Genomic DNA, 21,027 nt, shown 5'->3' on the forward strand with positions numbered 1-21,027 from the left:
GTTTTATTTCTGCCATATTAATCATGCATGACTGTAAGCACTTTTATAAAAGAAAAATATTTTTCTCTTTGTGTATCTGTGCATGTGGATGTGTGTTTTTGTGTTTTAGAGATGGGGTGGCATGACTGAGATTGTGAGGACTCACCGAGTTGGACGTCTACAGTAGTAGCCTGTCTCTCTGATGGGAACAAGACTTTTGGTGGTCTGGTTGTAAGAAGTGCTGCAAAACAATAAACACACATTAGCAATCGGGCACTGAATGAAATATTTATCTCAATAACTCAAAACTACATCCTCTTTGCAGTCTCGTCCCATCTAAAAGTAATTTATACATTTGGCAGACGCTTTCTCCAAAGCAATTTAGGGCCCTATTGAAGAGCGCCATGTCTTGAGCGCTGTGCAATTCAGTACGATCTACATGTAAAGTCAGTGGACAGGGTAAAGTTTGTGGCATTTTTGTGCAGTACACACTCAGGCATAACTGACTGTCATCACATTAACCTCTCATGCTCGTTTCATTGAATGCTCCCACAAAAAGTGAATAAGACAGTGTATGGTTGTGGTGTCTAGTTCTGGACTAACACAAGTACAAAATAGAGCCCTTATTGTGCATTCAAAGTACTGTGCAATGAAACAGAAGTAACAACAAATCTGTTCTTCCACATTGTGAAGTACATCCGAGTGTAATGGATTTTCGAAAAAGAAAAATATAGGGCGGTTGTGGATCAGTTGTTGATTGGATGTTGAGATGTGGGCATTGCAGAGGAACTTGGAGGAGTCAGGTTTTTGTCCTTAAAACGCTTGTGTGTGTAGGACTAATTTCTTACGCATCTCATCCCACGCCTCGGTTGCTAATTCCAAAACGCCATTTAAGAGCTAGTAACAGAGGCTTGAGCCACTGATAGCAGACTAAGGGTGCGTTTACATGACAACGATGTACTAAAATCGGAAAAAGTTTTTCCTTCGTTTTTTGCATACAGATTATAACGTTGTCAAAACAATCCCCATTCACACTGATCCACAAAAATGATTAAAAACGCTGTAGTATTCGTGCCAGGCCAGTAGTTGGCGATGTCACTTTGTAAATAAACACTATGTGCCTCTAGATAGAGCACATAATAAGCATGCGCATGACATCACCGTTTTCACAAATTCCCGTTTTTTTTTAAGTTTACACAGAGACAATAATGGTAACATTTTCAAAAACTTGCACTTTGAAAAACATTTTCAGGCCCCAAAAACGCTGTTGTTATGTAAATGAATTGCCAGAACACATAAAAAGTTTTCTGTTTTTGTTTAAAAATGTTTTTGTGTTTTTAAACAGATCCTCATGCAGTTATGAGAGAGAGAGAGAGAGAGAGAGAGAGAGAGAGAGAGAGAGAGAGAGAGAGAGAGAGAGATTAAGCATAGCGAAGCTGTAAGTTTATCTGCTTCAAGAACAGCGCAGTTATTACCTTGCTAGTGAGAAATGTCAAGTAGCTTTTAAGTTGTTAACCCTTTAGAACCGAATGTGTCGTCGCCGACACAGATCAGCAAGCTGTATTCATTGTACCGTAACTCTTCAGCCGTTTGCACTATCAAAACCATTCAAATTGCCTCTGACAGTAGACAACATGCGCTTTTCAGCAATATGCGGCTTATTACGGTAACGTCATGCTTTCCGTCCACAAATGACAGCGGGCTTTCTGGCAGAGCGGGAAGGAAGGATTTGAACCGCGAGATACGAAGCGCGGCAGGTTAGAGTGTTTTGGATTGCATAAAATAATAAAAGAAACGGACAAATACATGGTGAAAGAAGTAGACAGCAGAAGAGGAGATTGGGATGATTTTTAATGAAACTTGGGAGGCGGATGGCCGTTACTTTTTCACGTATCTTTACATGTGTTGTATGCATGTATGTGTGTGTGCCTAATATGAATGGACGCATTTGTATGTGTGCGCGTATGAAAAAAAGTGTCCTAAATGAAAACTGTGCAACCCAATGTCACAAAATAAACTTGTATAGTTGTATTATACTTCATTTTTCAACTTTAAAGTGTTAGTTTCTTTCCAGAAACAAAAGTCCAGTTTGGCGCTGTTTGACAGTGCACACGCGCTCAGAAAAAGTGCATCATGTCAGAACAGAACGCCAATGAAATGTTTACCACGAGCAAATAATACACTTTTGTGATTGCGAATCACAAGCAGTGTCCTGTGAGTGTAACTCTACCGCTGCATGTGATATGTAGCCTACGTCGAGTTTGGGACTGAGGCGCCAGAACTGCAGTTGATAGATGTGCGCTGTAGCACGATAGGCTACCATATTTCTTCAAAAGCAGATCGTGGAGATATTACATCATCCACGATCAAAAATTGTGATATCGCATAAGCACAAGTATAAAACGACTGTTAGGCTATCATGTCTGAAAACAAACACAAATGACGCGTGCTACATTGGGGCTGTTTACACCTGGCCACTTCATGCGTTTTCTCAGATCGGATAGCTATCTGATTTATCAAAACGATTCCATTTACACCTGGTGTGGTCGCATAAATGCGTTTTTGCAAAACGGATTTTAAATCCTATCTTCAATTCTTCAAATAGTTTGCACGTTGGCTCATCTGCAGTGATGCGTGTTGCAGTAGCGTCGTCATGTCTGGCTATAACATGACATATAGTCTATAACACGCTCTCAGGTTTATTTTTTATTTTATTGCATTTTTTGGGAGGAGTACAATTTACATATGTGGTTTTCACAACCAGATGCATTTACACATGTCCAGTTTTGTCGGGAATGTGGCCCAGACCTCCCCTGAAGTGGTTTGAGCGATCGGATTCAAATCCGTCTCGAATGTGTTTCGGAGGGCATTTATACCTGGTCTTTTCACGATCGGATAGCTATCCCATCACAGAACACGCATGAAGTGGCCAGGTGTAAACAGCCCCTTATTCATCGCAAGACAGAGGCGAACCAACACTGAGTGGGGGCCCCAGGCAAAATTAACCAATGAGGACCTTTATATTATTTTATATAGCCTAGGCTATGTTTTATATATAATATATGATTTTTTTGTTAATATATCTTCATTAGATATATTATTATACACAATTCAAAAAGTAGTAAACACAGAACATCTAACAGAACATTTTAACAACCTTATGTGCTAATTTTTTTAATTAACGAAATGTCAATCTTTATAATAGAAGATACAACACAATACAACAATCTTCAAGATACAGTAAATCTTCAAATGTGAAGATGTGAAAACAGATTGTCACCTTAAAAACAGTCATTTGCGTGGTGGAACAAGTCATGCTAAATAGAATTATAGTTAGCATCTTAACTTGTTCTATTATTTTATTAGTTCATTAACTAGCCTAATTGTTAACTCAAAAAAATGTAATGTAAAGAGCTGGATACTTACTAATTAAATAATGTCAAATATAGTAAATGTATCATTGCCATATACATATTTGTCGCTCGCACGTTAATTTCTGCTTAAATACTGCATGGGATATAGCCCATTCTGCGCTCAAGCGCATGTATAATCTTGATGCAAAAGCAGGCTAATGATAATAAATATATTAGGGCTGTTTTCGACTAAGGATTTTCATAGTCGAATCTGATTCGTTAGATTTTGCCATAGTCGACTGATAGTCGAACCTTTTTTTTTTTTTTTTTTTTTTTTAGATAGCAGCTAGATTTTTTCCATTTCAAACAAAAGAGCTAAAAAACACATATCACACATATATCATAACATTTCATAAACATGAGGAGCAATATGAGAGAGAAATTTGGTGATCGTTGTTTAGGTAGGCTACATTAAACCACGTAAAGCTTTTTAACGCACATGAGAACCACGTGGAGTCAACTCACAGCCGCTCCGCAGCCCTGCTGAAAATGTGAAGCAGAAACGCTTAATATCAGATAACGTCCATAATAATTGGACTCCGGGTTCGATTTTTTTACCATTTTCAGTGGTTATGAGGAGCAATATGAGAGGGAAATTTGGTAATCGTTGTTTAGGTACATTAAACCACGTTAAGCTTTTTAACGCACATGAGAACCGTGTGGAGTCAACCCACAGCCGCTCCGCAGCCCTGCTGAAAATGTAAGCAGATTTTTGAATACATTTTTATTTATTTACATTAGTAAGCTACAGGACATCGTCTTTCAAAACATGACCTGCGCGAAAGCGAAAAAATAAATAAAATTGTACCCAGCCCTTCTGAAAATGCGAATGCGTCTCTGTCCCCAGCACATTTCAAACCAAACTGACGCCCATGTATTCGACTATGAGGTTCATAGTCGAATCAGACCTCTCCGAATCGAATCGTCGAATCCTCGACTATTAGAAGTCAGCCCTAAAATATATATTTAAAAATAACAATGCATTTTAATTGTTTATTAATAAACTCTTTTTTTCTAAATCAGTGTCCGCTGCAAACATGTCTCCATACATCTCCGCTGTAAAGTGCACCTTTAAGAGAAATGCATCTTATACTATACGGATTACATAATCAAATGATATTTGCTTTCGATTTGATTTTTTTCGTTTAAAATTGGACATATCAAGCTTTATATAGATATTTTTTCATATATTTGAGGCTAGTATGCTATATAGCCTACGATATGTTTCTGGTTTTTTTTTTTTTTTTTTTTTTTTTGACGCGCTACAGTTCACGGAGACCATGAAAGCGCGCCCTGATTGTTTTATTTTATTTTACGAAAGCAAAACGTTTTCTTGTTATTGTGAGTTTACACAAATAAAAGTATTGCGACTGATGCATTATTCTTTTCTGTATGGCCAGAAATATAGTATTTTAAGTTGTTTCAACTGTTGATAGGAAAATGCAAATCGCATCGGCGCCTCCATGTCATGCAGAGCGCGGCGCGCTACACACTCCGCACACACACTTGGTTATGCGCCTAAGAACAGCGAACAATTGTCTAGGTAACGTTAGAGTGGATAATCCTCATGTTTAACAAATCAAATCATGCAGTTTCTACCTATCGTGAGTCAGCGCTGCGCCAGTTTGAAAAAGGCGGGTGTGCAGGAGTCTTTTAATGAACGTTTGGTGTAGAGGCATAGAGATATCTGAACATCTTTGCCAAGCGCAAACCAGTACAGAAGTAATCAATAAATGATCGGGGAGGGTCATGCCTTTTTTCACAATCATTTTGGAGGGTCATAGAAAAATGTATTGCTGGCGAAGGGAGGGTCAAGTCTTTTTTGACTATAGATCTCAAAACTCCTCCGGTGGCCCCTTAAATAAATAACGAACAGTCCCTAAGGTATTATAAAGATTAATATTATGAATTTTTGCAATGCTGCTTTGAAACAATGTGTATTGTGTATAGAAATTAAATGAAAAAAAAATATGTTAACAAAGCGCTCAGTAAATAGAAATATGGATACCTTTCAATGTTTTTTGTGTGATTCTGTTGCCACCTGAGTTTGATATTGGAATCACCGCTGTATGCTACTGTCCAGTGTCCACTGAGCTAATTTCCAGGACAGACAGGCTCAGTTCCTTGAGGTCACCTTACAAGCAGAGTTTGGGTTCATTATGTGCTATATAAATGCTTACCCTTTCGGTATAATCTTGTCTCTCTCTATTGTGCAGGAATCCTGCGAAAGGAGAGAGACGAGGTCGAGACCCTCATCCATCTTGAGGGGGCAGCTGCCGCTTTAGCATGCAAATGAAAGCTATCATTCTTGTCAACAGAAGACCGGACTGTTCACCAGACCACCCTTTCTGCATCGACACATCTTTATCAGCTCACACTGCTTTTACATCTCAAACCCTTCTTCTCCTGCAGCCACTCTGGGATCAAACGCACACGCCGGTGAGCAGATGTCAGTTAATGCCATGTCAGTAAAGTTTAGAGATATTTCTGAACCCCAGTGAAGTGTTTATGATACAGTGAGAATGTGTTTATTCAATAGTTGTGAACAGGACTGCCTTTCTCCACTCTCTGTATTTGTACAATGTCTCTGAAGCAATGCAATTAGTTACAATGATGCAAAAACCACGGCACAATTTATTTTGCTGACTTCGGATTTTTCATGGGCAGAATTACTTTTTAACAGCTCCCCTTATTAACAAATAAAATGTTAGGAAAATTAAGTCCTCTTGATGTTTAGATTGCATTGTTTGAATATAACTGGGTCTGCTGGGTAAATAAATCTTTAAGCTAAATCTCTGCAGCATACTGTCATTAGCATCTGGCAGACTGAGTTTAGATAAAAAACTACCCTAATATGCCTTGAGCTGCTAAAGGAACTACAGTAACATGCAATCTGAGCTTGACCTCGGGGGCGTCTGAAGGGGCAATAGCTGGGTCTCTTTGGACAGCTCCAAATGTTTTAGATGCACAAGAGTAAAGTGAATTAATTTAGACTATCTATGGGCCATTAAAGGGATAGTTCATCCCACAATGAATGGGTATATATTTTTGGAAGTCCATGAAAGCGCATGCATCCATGAAAAAAGTAATCCACATGGCACTGGGGGGTTAATAAAGGCCTTCTGAAGTGAAGCGATGCGTTCGTGTAAAAAAAAAATATATATAGAAATTTTTCTTACACAAACGCATTACTTCCCTTCAGAAGGCCTTTATTAACCCCCCAGAGCTGTGTGGATTACTTTTATCATGGATGGATGCGCTTTGATGGACTTATACCCATACCCATACCCAAATATACCCATTCACTCCCATTATAAAGCTTGGAAGAGCAAGGACATTTTTTAATATAACAGATTGTATTCGTCTGAAAGAAAAATGTCATATACATAGGATGGCTGCAGGGTGAATCAATCATGGGCTAATAAAAATTTTTGGGTGAACTAACCCTTTAAAAGACAAGCTACAATGCTACAGTACAGAATTACAGCACTAAAGAAAAATCCTTCTTAAAATGTTCTCAGAAAATGACCACAAAGTCAGAACCAAAGGCAGATCCTGGCAGAGGTGATATAGACAAGGATAACCCGGCTCATCCGTATCCGTTTCATCGGATTGTGCCGCTCTCCGTTCCACCCACCCCTCTCGTTTTTTCCCTAACAGCTCCCTGTGCAATTCTCCACCACCCCCTCTCTTCTGCTGCTATCTGTGTGTCTGCCCAGAAGAAAAGTCTGATCGAATCTTCTAGAATCCGTGTTCAACGCACCATTCAAGTTAATTAAATCACAGAATAAAATACACCAGGTCCCAAATCAATATCCTCTGACGAACAGTTGCAGTTTTACCTGGTCTATTAAAAAAGTCTACCGTCAAAAGATTAAAATGATCAATGATTATTTGAATGTTTCATTGTAGTTAATGCATTAACACAAAGTTCTTCTTTAAGATAAGAGAATATGTGAGAAGGGTGAAAAAATGTAAAATGAAAAGCGAAAGAATCAGGGTGAACAATTTGTATGGATTACACTTGTAATAAACTGTAATTATATATAAAGAAATTAAACCGAGGCAGATTCTGCAGAAACAGCACTCTTTTCTCTCAAACATGCAAAACAGATTCTCTATATTGATATTCAAATTTTATATATGTAAACACTGGAATATACAAAACCTAGACTTTTTGCAAACTTGCAATAATCAAATTATTCAAATAGCAATTTTGGTTTCTCTCTGTGTGAATAGATCATTTAGTGGCAAACTGCGTCATGTTTTACTTTTCTGCATCACGTTTAAATTAAACAAAGGGTCAGTATGAAGATCACTTCCAATTAAAGCTCAAGCATACCCAGTATCCTGTTTGCTTTGGTAATGTGCTAACAGAGTTTCATGCAACTTAACCATAGCAACATTTTCATCAGTCTCCCTCAGGAAGAGCTTAAAAAAGTTGAACTAATCGTCTGTGAGTCTTTGCCTGCAGTTAATATATATATTTGAATATTTCAAAAAGCTTCTCTCAATTGAAAATTGGTCAAATGCTAAGAGCATCAGGCAGCTGATATTGTAGCTATTAAGATTAAAATACAAATCGCAAATAGCAGGACTAACTATTGATCTCGCATGATTCACGTCTAGCAGGATCTGCCTACTTTGAAGTGTTCTGGCAGTGGTCTTACTGAGCAGACTTCAGACTCACTCCAGGAGTGAGCGTGTGACAATGGATCTGTATCCAGCATCACATCTCTTTGTCCCTGGCTGATGCCTCTCTTTCACAAGCAAGCACCAGCTGTCCTTGAAGGTCTAGATATCTCATGACACCTGACCCTGCGCATCTGGACCCATCACTTCCCATCCACAGCCTCACTTCCTCTCACACACTGAGGACATTGTGGCCCTCCTGCGGATGTCTCCATTCCCCAATGACACTTCCATCCCTTCCCTTAAATATAAATCTTCTAACCACTTCTTATCCCTCTCTGCCTAACTTTGATTTCTATGCTTCTTAGAACATTTACTTGGTGTAGGCAAACATGTCAGTTTCCAGTTGTGATGCAAATACACTATATGGACAAAAGTACTGGGTCACCTGACCATTACACCAACAGGGACTTTAAGGATATTGATAACATTAATATGGAGTCAGTCAGCTTTTTGCAGCTATTACAGCTTCAACTCTTCTGGGAAAGCTTTCCACAAGATTTGGGAGTGTTTCTGTGGGATATTTGTGCAGGCCACTCAAGTTCTTCTACACCACACTCATCCAACCATGTCTTTATTGAACTTGCTTTGAGCACTGGGGCAAAGTCATGCTGGAATAGATAAGGCCGATCCCCAAACAGTTCCCACAAAGTTGGAAGCATCACATTGACCATAATATTTTGGCATGTTGAAGAATTAGGATGTCCCTCCACTGGACCTAAGGGGACCTAAAAACAGCCCCATACCAGTATCCCTCCTCCACCAAACTTTACAGTTGCCACAATGTAGTCAGGCAGGTAACGTTTTCCTGACATCCACCAAACCTAGAGTCGGGTTTCCACTGCTCCAGAGTCCAGTGGTGGTGTGCTTTACACCCCTCCATCCAACGCTTGGCATTGTTCTCACATCGATGTGAGGCTTGCATGCATCTGCTTGTCCATGGAAACACATTCCATGAAGCTCCCGCCACACAGGTTGTGTGCTGATATTAATGCCAGTGGAAGTTGGGAACTCTTCAGCTATGGAATCAGCAGAGCATTGGCGACTTTTACACACCATGTGCCTCAGCACTCGGTAACCCCGCTGTGACTTTGCGTCTACTTTGAGTTACTGCTGTTGCTAAATGCTTCCACTTTCCAATAATACCACTTACAAACAGTTGACCGTGGAATATCTAGCAGGGATGAAATTTCAAAAGTTGTGAAGGTGGCATCCTATCACAGTACCACGCTTAAAGGGGAACTGAAACGAAATAGGAAGTAAAGGTGATATAACAGATGTGTTATCATTGTTATTTGTGGTAGAACACTTAAAACTGCTGAAGTAGTTACATGGGGGGAAAACAGTGATACTAGATATTAGGATGCTATCCAATATAAGCAATATCCATCGACGACAACCGCAAGATTATTTTATAATCTCTTATTTTATAATCCTCTTTCAAGGTTAAGTGTGATTTCAGCCGCTTTCGAACTGAGTATGAGAGACGCGGCGGCGCTCCTTGTGCAAACGCCTAAACGCAATGCACAGACAGCCAGCGGTCACAGCGCGTGCGCTAAACGAAATTCTCTTTATCGTTTTATTGCATTTAAAGTGTCAAAAACACAAGGTTCACATAAACAGTTGGTTTTGTCCTAAGTTAATGTAAACATCTGTAAGAAATCGTGTATGTGTATCAGTATATTCTATCTCTGCATTACTGTAGTTCTTAAAGTGACAGCAGTCTAAATAAGAATCAGTATACGTTTCATTCATACAGTGAAGAATATGCAGTTTTATTGTTTCATTTGATGATTCAATTTCTTACTTAAATGCTGTTTTTAGTGTTAACTTCTACAGTTCCCTGTCCATACTGTTAGTCAGTTAAGTCAGAGTAGCAGTAGAGTAGCCTGACATAACGTTAGTAGCCCGACATAACGTTAGTAGCCCACAGGGGTACCATGCCAGTGACGTCATCGAACACGGCTGAGCTCTGATAACAACAAATGTCAATTTTAGTATTGGGGAAAAACTTCATATATGTTTTGGTTTTAATATTATTTTTGATATTATTTTAAGAACCAACATGTTATCAAATTATATTTTGTTTCAGTTCCCCTTTAAATTCACAGATATCTTCAGAACGACCCATTTTTTCCATAAATGTTTGTAAATGCAGACTACATGTTTTATTTTATACTGTACACCTGTGGCAATAGGTCTGATTGAAACACATGAATTCAACAATTGAGCACTGGGTCCTAATACCTAATGCCTCTTACTAGTAGAGAGATTAATTGTCTTATATTTCTTTATAAATACACAACTTTAAAAAAATCACAAATCCAACATTATAGCAGTTGGTAATAATAAAATAAAGGGCAAATTAGTTTCTTATATATTAAGTTGGTGAATTATGAACTTCATTTCACATTATACAATGAAACATGTTGGCTTGGTCCATTAAACACTGTATGCATAATTTAGTTATTTACATGGACAGATCAAAACAGAAATTGATGCTCATCAAGGGTATTTTGTCATGGCCACAGAAAAATTATTCTTTCTTAGCGTGTACAGAGCTTAGAGCGTGTGGCAAGATCAGGAATCGTTTAAGTGACATTAATCTGCAGACAGAATCAGAATCAGGGAACTCATGTGTATTATAAACAAAGTTGCATTAACTAAATCACAAACACATACTAACTAATATAAACAAACACATACACAAATCATGCACAGATGGTAAATGGAAAAGTGAAAGTGAATGACCAGAACAGAACAAGGGCGATGAAGAGTAAATTAACCAAATGAAAAGAACCATCAGTTTCTTATTTTAAAGCACCTTGCTAAGCGCGTTGAATAAAGAAATAATGATGAACTCAGTTGATGTTAGACTGTTATGGTTGAGGAAGTTGCACATGGCTTGATGTGTTTGGGCCTGCTTTCTGGTCCAACATGCACAGCTACCATGATATGAAGGAAAGAGACAGTGGGATCTGTGCGGGGGCTTTTTAACCTCTGAGGATGGTCTCTCCTCCCAGGGGTCAGTGAGCCAATGGTAACTCAAGCTTTCGGAGGGAAGTTTATGGCTCTTTGTCCTCAAGCACGGTCATTTTCATATGTAACTAGATTGGGGTTGATGCAGAAACTATTAAAGATTCTTGTAGTAATAATATGTTGAATAGATATCAACATATAATATACAGGATCATTTAGATCATCAAAATACAAATTCGTAGATACCAGACATGGTATAGGCGAGGTTACATTAACTGTTGGTTTTATCATACAGCATTCAAATAAATAAAAACACTAGGAAACAGGGTAACACACGGGAACTAAGCAAACTCATACAACAACGGCCAAAACCACGAGTGAAACATAAGCACTATATACACAGACAACCGAGCTAAAGAAGATAACAAGGGGGCGTGGTTAAATGGGAAACACCTGGAGAACTAAATCAACATGAAAAACTACACAGCAAAGCACACGACAGGAAATAACAAAGTCCACAAACACACAGGGAATATATGACAGGTACACGACATACCTTTAATTTCCCCAAACTGAAACCCCCCTACAGTCATCATGTTTGCAGGCCATTTCACGTTTGATTTTGGCATGATAAAGCGGTGATATCTAAGTGGATGAGCTGTTTACTTACTTTTTAATTAGTCTTCCCATTAACGCAATCATTTTGTTCATTCAGACCAATTCATGAATGCACATGGAAACAAGAGGCGGGATTTATCGTAACCAATTATATCCCAACCATAACCAATCATATCCCCCTCTCATGTGACTTTCCCCCATTCATTTCCCATCCCCCCCCCTAGATATATACCCCTATATATATATACACCCCTAGATATATACCCCTTGCACCCTTACTCTTATATTTATGTCTTTTATGCAGTATTCCGGTTTGAAGATGAAAGGAAACTTTTTTGGACTTTTGATTGTGGCAGTCTCCAACAACAGTGAAGATATAAGAAGAAAATGCACAAAAATGTCAGATTTAGAGGATATCATGTTTACTGCTTGTTAACAGCCTCTAACAGCACTCTTGAAAAAAAAATCGTCATGAATATTAAAAACTTCAGCATGTCAAACCGATTTTAATTTTTTTCAGTGATGACATTCCTGTTTACTGTACATCTGCAATGTGACTTTTAAGAAAAGTGAGGTTAAATTACATGACTGTGTAGTCTCCATTTAGGAAACATTATGAACAGACTAAACCGAAACTCCTACGCAAAGCCCCTTGCTTGTGCGGCAACTGAAAATAGCCCGTGAAAAGCTGCTTATGCAATTGTAGATGTGTGGTGCACCCTTGAGAGCATCTCCCCGCCGCTTCCAAATCCAGCCCAGCCAGCTGAACTACGGGCGCTCACTGGAACATGTGGGGGAAGAACAAATGGGAGAAAATATTGGAAATGCTTGTGGGATCTGGGACCCAATCAAGAATCAAAATAAGATGAAAGTACAAAAAAGTACAAAAGAACTGCTCAAACATGTGAACTGCCTGAAGAAATCATTCCAGCATCCAGTAGAAAAGGGAAAGACAACAATGCATGTACAACAGGCCTGGCACAACCCAGTCTTACAAGAAGTCGTAAAGAATCGAGTTGACAGCCTCTTACCCAAGGAAAACCAATGAGCACAGAAAGTGTGCAGCACATTTGACCCACAGGAAGATCAGCACATTCCCCTTCGGCAAGGAACTTTTCACTTCCCTTTCCATTTCTTGCTGTAAAAATGGGAAATCAAGACCGCATGCATTTTCTAGTCAACTCACATTTTTGTTTCGCCCTTTTTAAATATTTATTTTCCCCTTGTCATACGTTGCTTTTGCAATAAACATTGGATATTGCCACATTTTTCATCTACAGTTGTTATTGCACACATTCAGCATCTCATCTCTGTGGAAGCCGACTTTGCTGTATCATTTATTCTACATCTCAGTGTTGTTGCATTGGGATTGTGTAGAAATGTGGCTTTATATAGTGGACTGCATGCCATCTTCTGCTGAGTGCAGCTGTTTCATAGTCACTGACTAAACTGTCATGAAAGTTTCATGGCAGAGTACGGCCCACTCTTCTGAAAAGAGTCTGAAAGCATAAGGCTGATTCAACGCTCATTTTCTCAAGAGTACGGCAGTATTTTTATGATGATGGAAGGTCATTCCATTTGAAATTATGCTTTGCAAAACAACACATTCAACAATAAAAGCTTGGGATGGCAGCTGAAAAAATGCATGATTTAAAGTGTTTTTTCCCCTGTGCTTGAAGCTTGAGCTTGAGTTAGACAGGCTGATTTGCTAACAGCACAAAAAGGAGTGTGTAAAACCTCCTGACCATGGTAAAATCACTGTAATCACTGTAATTCTTGACTTGACTTACATTGGAAACAAATTAAACATATGATTTAGCAGATTAAGACTTAATCTGATTATTCTTAATAATAGTTCATTACCTACACTGTAAAAAGTGATCAGCTGACTTCACTTAAAAAAGTGAGGAAACCTGTTGCCTTAAAATGATTAAGTAATAAACTTCATGCGTAATTGAAAAAATTAAGTTATGTGAACTCCATTACGCATGAAGCTTATTTGCTTAATGATTTTAAGGCAACAGGTTTCCTTCACTTTTTTAAGTTAAGTCAACTGATCACCTTTTACAGTGTAAGCTGCAGGTGATACTGATATGTAGACTTAAACTCTTTTCCCACCATTGACGGAATTTTCCGGCTTTCCATGTTTTCACTTTTATATGGTGGCGCTATTACGCATCTTCTGAAAGAGTAGAGAATCTCCGGATCAAATCACAGGTGAAAAAGAAGCAGAAACAAGCAATAAAATGGCTGCCATCAGCCATATCACCCTGTAGCCCAAGACTGGTTGCCCAATGAAGCTGCCTGGTCAGTAACTGGATGGGAGACCTCCTGAGAAAATCTGGTTGCTGCTGGAAGAGGTGTTGGTGAGGCCAGCAGGGGGTACTCACCCTGTGGTCCGTGTGGGTCCTAACGCCCCAGTATAGTGACAAAAAACTTTTAAGCTGGCTATGATTAAACCGCTTGTTAAAAAAACGCAACTTGGTCCTCCTACAGAATTAGATAATACATGTCAAATCTACCTTTTCTGTCAAAAATACTAGAAAAGGCAGTTTCTTCACAACTATGTTCCTTTTTAGCAAGAAATTATATCTGCAAGGATTTTCAATCAGGATTTAGACCGTATCATTGTACTGAGACAGCTCTCATTAGAGTCACAAATGATTTGCTCTTATCATCCGATCGTGGTTGTATCTCTTTATTAGTGGACAAATTTTCTGATTCATTCTGACTTCTGACCTGTAATGCTCCTGAATCATAATCATCCACTGTTCGCTCGTTGGCCAGAGGAGAACTGGCCCCCGACTGAGCCTGGGTTCTCCCAAGGTTTTTTTCTCCATTCTGTCACCTGATGGAGTTTTTGGTTCCTTGCCGCTGTTGCCTTGCCTTCTGGCTTGCTTTGTTGGGGACATTTAATATTCAACAATATTATAGATCTGCCTTAAAGGTGGACGATGATGAAATTGTTTTGTTTTTTGTATTATTTTCATGTTATCACTGTGAAGCTGCTTTGATACAATCTGTATTGTAAAAAGCGCTATATAAATAAAGGTGACTTGACTTGACTAGTGTTACTTGATCTTAGTGCTGCATTTGACACCATTGACCACAACATCCTTTTAAATAGACTCAAACATCATACTTATCTGACCGTTATCAGTTTGTAGCAGTAAATGAAGAGATGTCTTACCGATCAAAAGTTCAGTATGGTGTACCACAAGGCTCAGTACTAGGACCATTGCTGTTCACTCTGTACATGCTACCCTTAGGAGATATCATTAGAAAGCATGGCATTAGTTTTCACTGTTATGCTGATTATACTCAGCTCTATATTTCTTCACGCCCTGACGAAACTTACCAATTTACAAAATTAACGGAATGCATAGCTGATAAAAAAAACTGGATGACTAGCAATTTCCTACTACTTAATTCGGAAAAAAAACAGAGATTCTAATTATTGGACAAAAAACTTCCTCACGTAATAACCTAGAATACTTTCTAACACTAGATAGCTGCTCTGTCAAGTCCTCGTTGTCGGTTAGGAACCTGGGTGTGCTCTTTGATACCAATCTTTCATTTGAAAGTCAAATATATCTAAATTACGTCATATGCTCTCAATGAAAAATGCAGAACAATTAGTTCATGCGTTCATGACATCAAGGCTAGATTATTGTAATGCTCTATTGGGTGGTTGCCCTGTACGCTTAATAAACAAACTACAGTTGGTCCAAAATGCAGAACCTGGTAGTATGACCATATTAGCCCGGTTCTGTCAACTCTGCATTGGCTCCCTATTAATTAGAATAGAATAGAATAGAATGAGGCATTTATATAGCGCTTTCATATGGTAAATGGACTGCATTTATATAGCGCTTTTCACAGACCCAATGGCCACCAAAGCGCTTTACAATATTGCCTCAAATTCACCCATTCACTCACTCATTCATACAACGACGGCGTGCAAGGCGATCCAGCTCGTCGGGAGCAGCTGGGGTTAGGTGTCTTGCTCAAGGACACCTCGACACTTGGTCAGGTGGAACCGGGGATTGAACCACCAACCTTCCGGTTTGTAGACAATCTACATGAACCACTGAGCCACTGTCACCCCATGTACCAAAGCGCTTTACAATCATATCAGGGGGTCTCTCCTCAACCACCACCAGTGTGCAGCATCCACTTGGATGATGATAATTATCGTATAAATTTACAAATATTGCTGATTACTTACAAAGCACTAAATGGTTTAGCTCCGCAGTCAATCAATCAATCAATTTTTATTTATAAAGCGCTTTACAACAACCAAAGTTGATCAAAGCGCTGGACAGAGACAAAAGTACAGGCAAAAAAAAAATGAGTGAAATACAGAACAATAAAATAAAATAAAATACAAAACATCTATAAAATCATTATGCTAATCAGTTGTCCATCAGGTTTCAAAAGCCAATCTAAAGAGATGGTGCTTCAGCCTGGTCTTGAACAAGGGCAGGCCCATGATGGAGCGTAATTCCAGGGGCAGAGCGTTCCAGAGTTTTTGCCCCGCTACCGCAAAAGGCACGATCACCCCACTTTTTGCACCTGGAACGTGGGACCACCAGCAGATGTTGTTCAGAGGAGCGCAGGGCTCTGCTGGGCTGGCGGAGGGTCAGCATGTTACACAAATAAAGAGGTGCAAGGCCATGGATGGAGCATCTGAACTCGACCGGGAGCCAGTGGAGAGAGTGCAGGACAGGAGTGATGTGGTCACGTTTACAGGTGTTGGTAAGAAGCCGGGCCGCTGCATTCTGGACAAGCTGTAGACGGTGCAGAGGCCTGATTTAACCCGATGTAGAGGGCATTGCAGTAGTCCAAGCGTGAACTAATAAAAGCGTGGATTGTTTTCTCAAGGTTACTACAGCTGAGGAATGGTTTGACTTTGGCCAACCGACGAAGCTGGAAGAAACTTGCCCTGATCACAGAGTCTACCTGTTTATCGAGCTTCAGACTACTGTCCAAAATAACTCCAAGATTCCTGACTACAAAACTGAGGTGGATGGTCAGAGATGTAAGATCGGGAGCTGCCTTTGTTGAACTAGAGGCATCAAATAGAATAAATTCAGTCTTTGAATTTCGCAGTACTTGAGCGAGCTCTTAACGCATTATAGTCCTTCACGCCAGTTGATAATACCTAGAATATCAAAATCGACTGCTGGCGGTAGATCCTTTTGCTATTTAGCACCAAAACTTTGGAACAATCTTCCTAACATTGTCCGGGAAGCAGACACACTCTGTCAGTTCAAATCTAGACTAAAAACACATCTCTTTGGCCTAGCATACACAACACATTATAGACTTCTATAATTCAATGTTAGGCTGCATAGTTTAGATCAGCCGGAACCGGGAACACTTCCCATAAATCCTGATGTACTTGGTACATCATAAGAAGGATGGCATCTACGCTAATATTAGTCTCTCTGTTTATCCCGAGGTTTACCGCAATCTGCCAGATCCAGGCCGTATCCGGATCTGATGAAGGACCTGCACCTGGATACGATGACAACGCAGTCCTGAAGTGTCAACTAGTCTCTCCCCTGTGAAGCCTTCCCTCCCTTCCCTTTAGCTCTGTACAGATAAAACGTTGTCGGGATAATTCCGGTTCACATGGCTATGGGGAAGCGATAAAAATTTCTGTATCATAAAATTTTCAAGGCTTGCACCTTGGAACTTATTACATGGTTTGCGTTCTCGAGACACCAGGCACTGTTTTGTGCAAATGAGCGGCCGGATCGCATTAAGGACTTTCTGTTAGAACGGTGTCGTGTTAGCGGCCCGTAAGTTAACAACTAATGATCATTGCGAGGAAGTGAATCAATTAAAACTAACTTTAGCAGGACAATAACTTTATTCTAGAGCTGCTGTAAAGCCAAAACTATCACTGTTACTTTAATTTCCTATTATCACTGTAAAGCTGCTTTGAAACAATCTATATTGTTAAAAGTGCTATAAAAATGAAGGTGACTTGACAATAGAAATCAGAGTATGTAGAACATTTACAAGAGCTACAAATGCGGCTCATCAAATCAGAACTGTTCATGAAAGCAAATTAGCCCAGTTTGACTTTCAACCTTATAAAGACATTAATGGCCCTCTTTTAACGATCTGAAATGCAAGTGTCAAAGCGCAAAGCGCAAGTAACTTTGTGGGCGGGTCTTGGGTGCTGTTGCTATTTTCCCGGCGGGATAAATGCCTCTTGCAAATCTAAAAGGGGTTGGTCTGAAGTAGCTTCATTATTCATAGGTGTGGTTTGGGCGTAACGTGAAATAAACCAATCAGAGCGTCCTTTCACATTCCCTTTAAGAGCAGGCGCGCTTGTTCCATGGCGGATTGCTATTATAACGGCGGATTTGCCAGGCGCACGCCAGGAGCGGTTCACAGCCGAGGAGAGCGACGCTCTCGTCAGGACCGTAAAACACAGAGAAGTGACATTGGGGATGATGGGGGAAACCCACCCAAATTAGCTCCGGTTAAACAGGCGTATAATTTGGGTAAATGTGTAGCCTAATCTAGATTTATTTATTTTTTAATCTACAGTAGATAGATTTTTTTCACATCTTCACGGACACAACAATGATTTCCCTCGTGTGTTAATATTTTTCCTTGTAATAATGTATGATTTGCAAAAATGAAAACTGCTGCGTCTGTTTATATTAGAGAATCAAAGTGTATGCGCGTTGTTCACACGCTACATAATGGCCAAGCACGCGACCTTAAAATACCATATGACTAACGCACAACGCGCCACTGTCTTTAGACTGGGTTTTTCCTGGTCAGTGGCGCAATTGCTTTCTAAAACTGGAAAATAGCACCAGGGAACTTTTACGCTGGAACACGCCTCCTCTTTTCACTGAACCTTCCTATTTTCCTGACGGTGTACAAAGTCAATTACGCTGGGTGCAAGATAGGGCCCTAAATCTGTTTTTACAAAAGAAAAAGCTATTTTTACTAACCAAGCAATTTTTACATTTCATAGCTTTACAATCTAAGAAATGTCTGACAAATAACTGATGCTCAGCATTAACTATAGTCAAATGCTCAACATTAACTATAGTCAAATTTAACTAATTTAATAATAGATGAACGGAACTGTATCAACACTGATGTCCAAAGACATTTAAAAAATACAAAATAAAAGATACTATCAGCAATATAAATCATCACATTTTGGCTGGATTATCCACATACAGTATACAAGGTTAGTTAGGAGCTTAGAATTGCAACTGTTTTTTTGCTACATACTGTATGACCACAAAATGTCATATTGTGAATATACAAAAATTGCTCTCAATTAAAAGATATCCTCTTAAATCAAAAAATCTCAATATAATAAAGTTGGCCTAGCAGTCTTGAGTGCTGTTTTAATGAGCATGAACTGTGGCACATGCACTTGCAATAAACACAAAATGCCTGGTTTTCTTTCTGCCTGCCAATTTAATTCTCCCTTAGCCAGCACATACATCTGATGCATCGCCAACTACGGCCGTCAACAAACTCTTCCCTGCATCATTAAAAAAAGGTTTGCACAGGACATTTATATTTATTCCATTACCTTTTATTTTAAGTGAAAAAAATACATGTATCCACAGTCACGTCAACAAAAACCAGGAAATATTTTTGGACACACTAAATGACTATGGGGAAGTTTTCACCAGAAACTTGCAGCGCAGTGTTTCACGAAGTATGAAATATTCACTAGTTTCAGCAATGTGCTGACTGAGCAATTATTACATACACATGTCCACCAATGACTTAAGTGCGTGGGATACACATCCATCTGAAATATATCATTGTATAAAGTCAATAACAGTTACTTTCATTTATTTATTAAAATAAATAAAAATGTGAACACATTTCTAAGAAACAGAAAAGGACTTGACCACATGTATGAAACAATCCTTTTTAACATGTGATTTTTTTTTTTCAATGTACAAATTTACAGGAACAGAATCTGGCCATTCAGTCTGACATTGCCCATAGAAATAGGTCAAAGTGCCTGAAGAACCAACCTCTCCTAGAGCTGGTTAAAATGGTCCAGCACTTCACAGCATGTGAGAGCTCAAGAGACCAGCAGAGATTTGGGACAAATTGTTGTAGAGCTGCGGCCGTCAGTCAGACTGAAAGGATTTGCACTTGTGGAGAGCTCACGGAGCACTTCCAAACTCCTCTGGGACAGCAGCAGGAAAGACAAGCCCAAAGAGGCTTCACGAGTGTGAAGTGAGCCACGGGTCCATTTGAACAAAGATGTAGCTGATAAGCTATTTCCATTCCAACGAAACAGTCCACTGATGCATTAAGAAGTAAATATGAATCAATTCAGGGTCATTTGTGCATAAAATGGACCTTCCCCAATAGTTACTAGTTAAATGTGTGTACATTACTTAGATTCATTCATAAACTGGAATTTAATAGACTTATAAACTAAAAACACAAAAGTTCAGCTTGCAGACACATAGACGTACTACTGTTGCTCAGAATAAAGGTGATTTAAAATAAAAAGGAAAACTCTGCTAACACTTTTAAATAAGTTTTAAACAAATTTTTTAAAACTTATTTATATTTTAAATAAATAATAATATAATTGTAAATAGTTATGCAAATAGTTATGCAATGCAGCGCCAGGCGCAACGCAAGTGCTTTTGCTAGTGTCAGCCTGACACAGTTATCATTTTCAAGTCCTGCGCCACATTGTTTAAAGGAAAATTCCGGCGCAAAATTAACCTAGGGGTTAATAACGCATGGGTACCGACTCGACCATTCTCTGGGATGTGTTTTCATGCTAATCGAATGTACCCAGTTTTAGCTTGAACCACTGATTAGCTTATAACGCTAGTATACAGGAATAGAGTAAGTAAAAAGAAATCGCTAGCTAATACCACTAACAAGGCTCAAAATAGCCCCACACTAGCATAATGAGGGTATCTACATGCAAACTGAAGCATTGAGATCTTTGTAAGTGTACAGACAGTTTAATAAGAAGATACTTTATAAAGACAGTACACTTCGCATATACAGGCAGGAGCCATCTTTGGAAAACAGTCTGGGACTGCATGTAGGGACCCTCATTATGCTACCATGTTAGTGTGGGGCTATTTTGAGCCTTGTTAGTGGTTTTAACTAGCGATTTCTTTTTACTTACTATATGCCCTATATACTAACGTTATAAGCTAATCTGTGGTTCGAGCTAAAACTGGGTACATTGGATTAGCATGAAAACACATCCCAGAGAACGGTCGACTCGGTCGGTACCCATGTGTTATTAACCCATAGGCTCATTTTGCGCCGGAATTGTCCTTTAAATAGCAAATTTGCGCGC

General features: G+C 39.2%; 1 protein-coding gene across 2 annotated transcripts in view; it reads right to left on the reverse strand.

Annotated features, from left to right (window-relative positions):
* il1rapl2 (interleukin 1 receptor accessory protein-like 2) overlaps positions 1–21,027 on the reverse strand; it is a 445,540-nt gene that overhangs the window by 35,087 nt on the left and 389,426 nt on the right. For both annotated transcript variants that reach the window (XM_079630760.1, XM_079630761.1), the window contains one exon: positions 146–220. In XM_079630760.1, the coding sequence (XP_079486886.1) occupies positions 146–220 (75 nt within the window). The remainder of the gene's footprint in view (positions 1–145; positions 221–21,027) is intronic.

This window comes from Phoxinus phoxinus (genome assembly GCF_949152265.1).
Source record: "Phoxinus phoxinus genome assembly, chromosome: 12".
Lineage (NCBI taxonomy): Eukaryota > Metazoa > Chordata > Actinopteri > Cypriniformes > Leuciscidae > Phoxinus > Phoxinus phoxinus.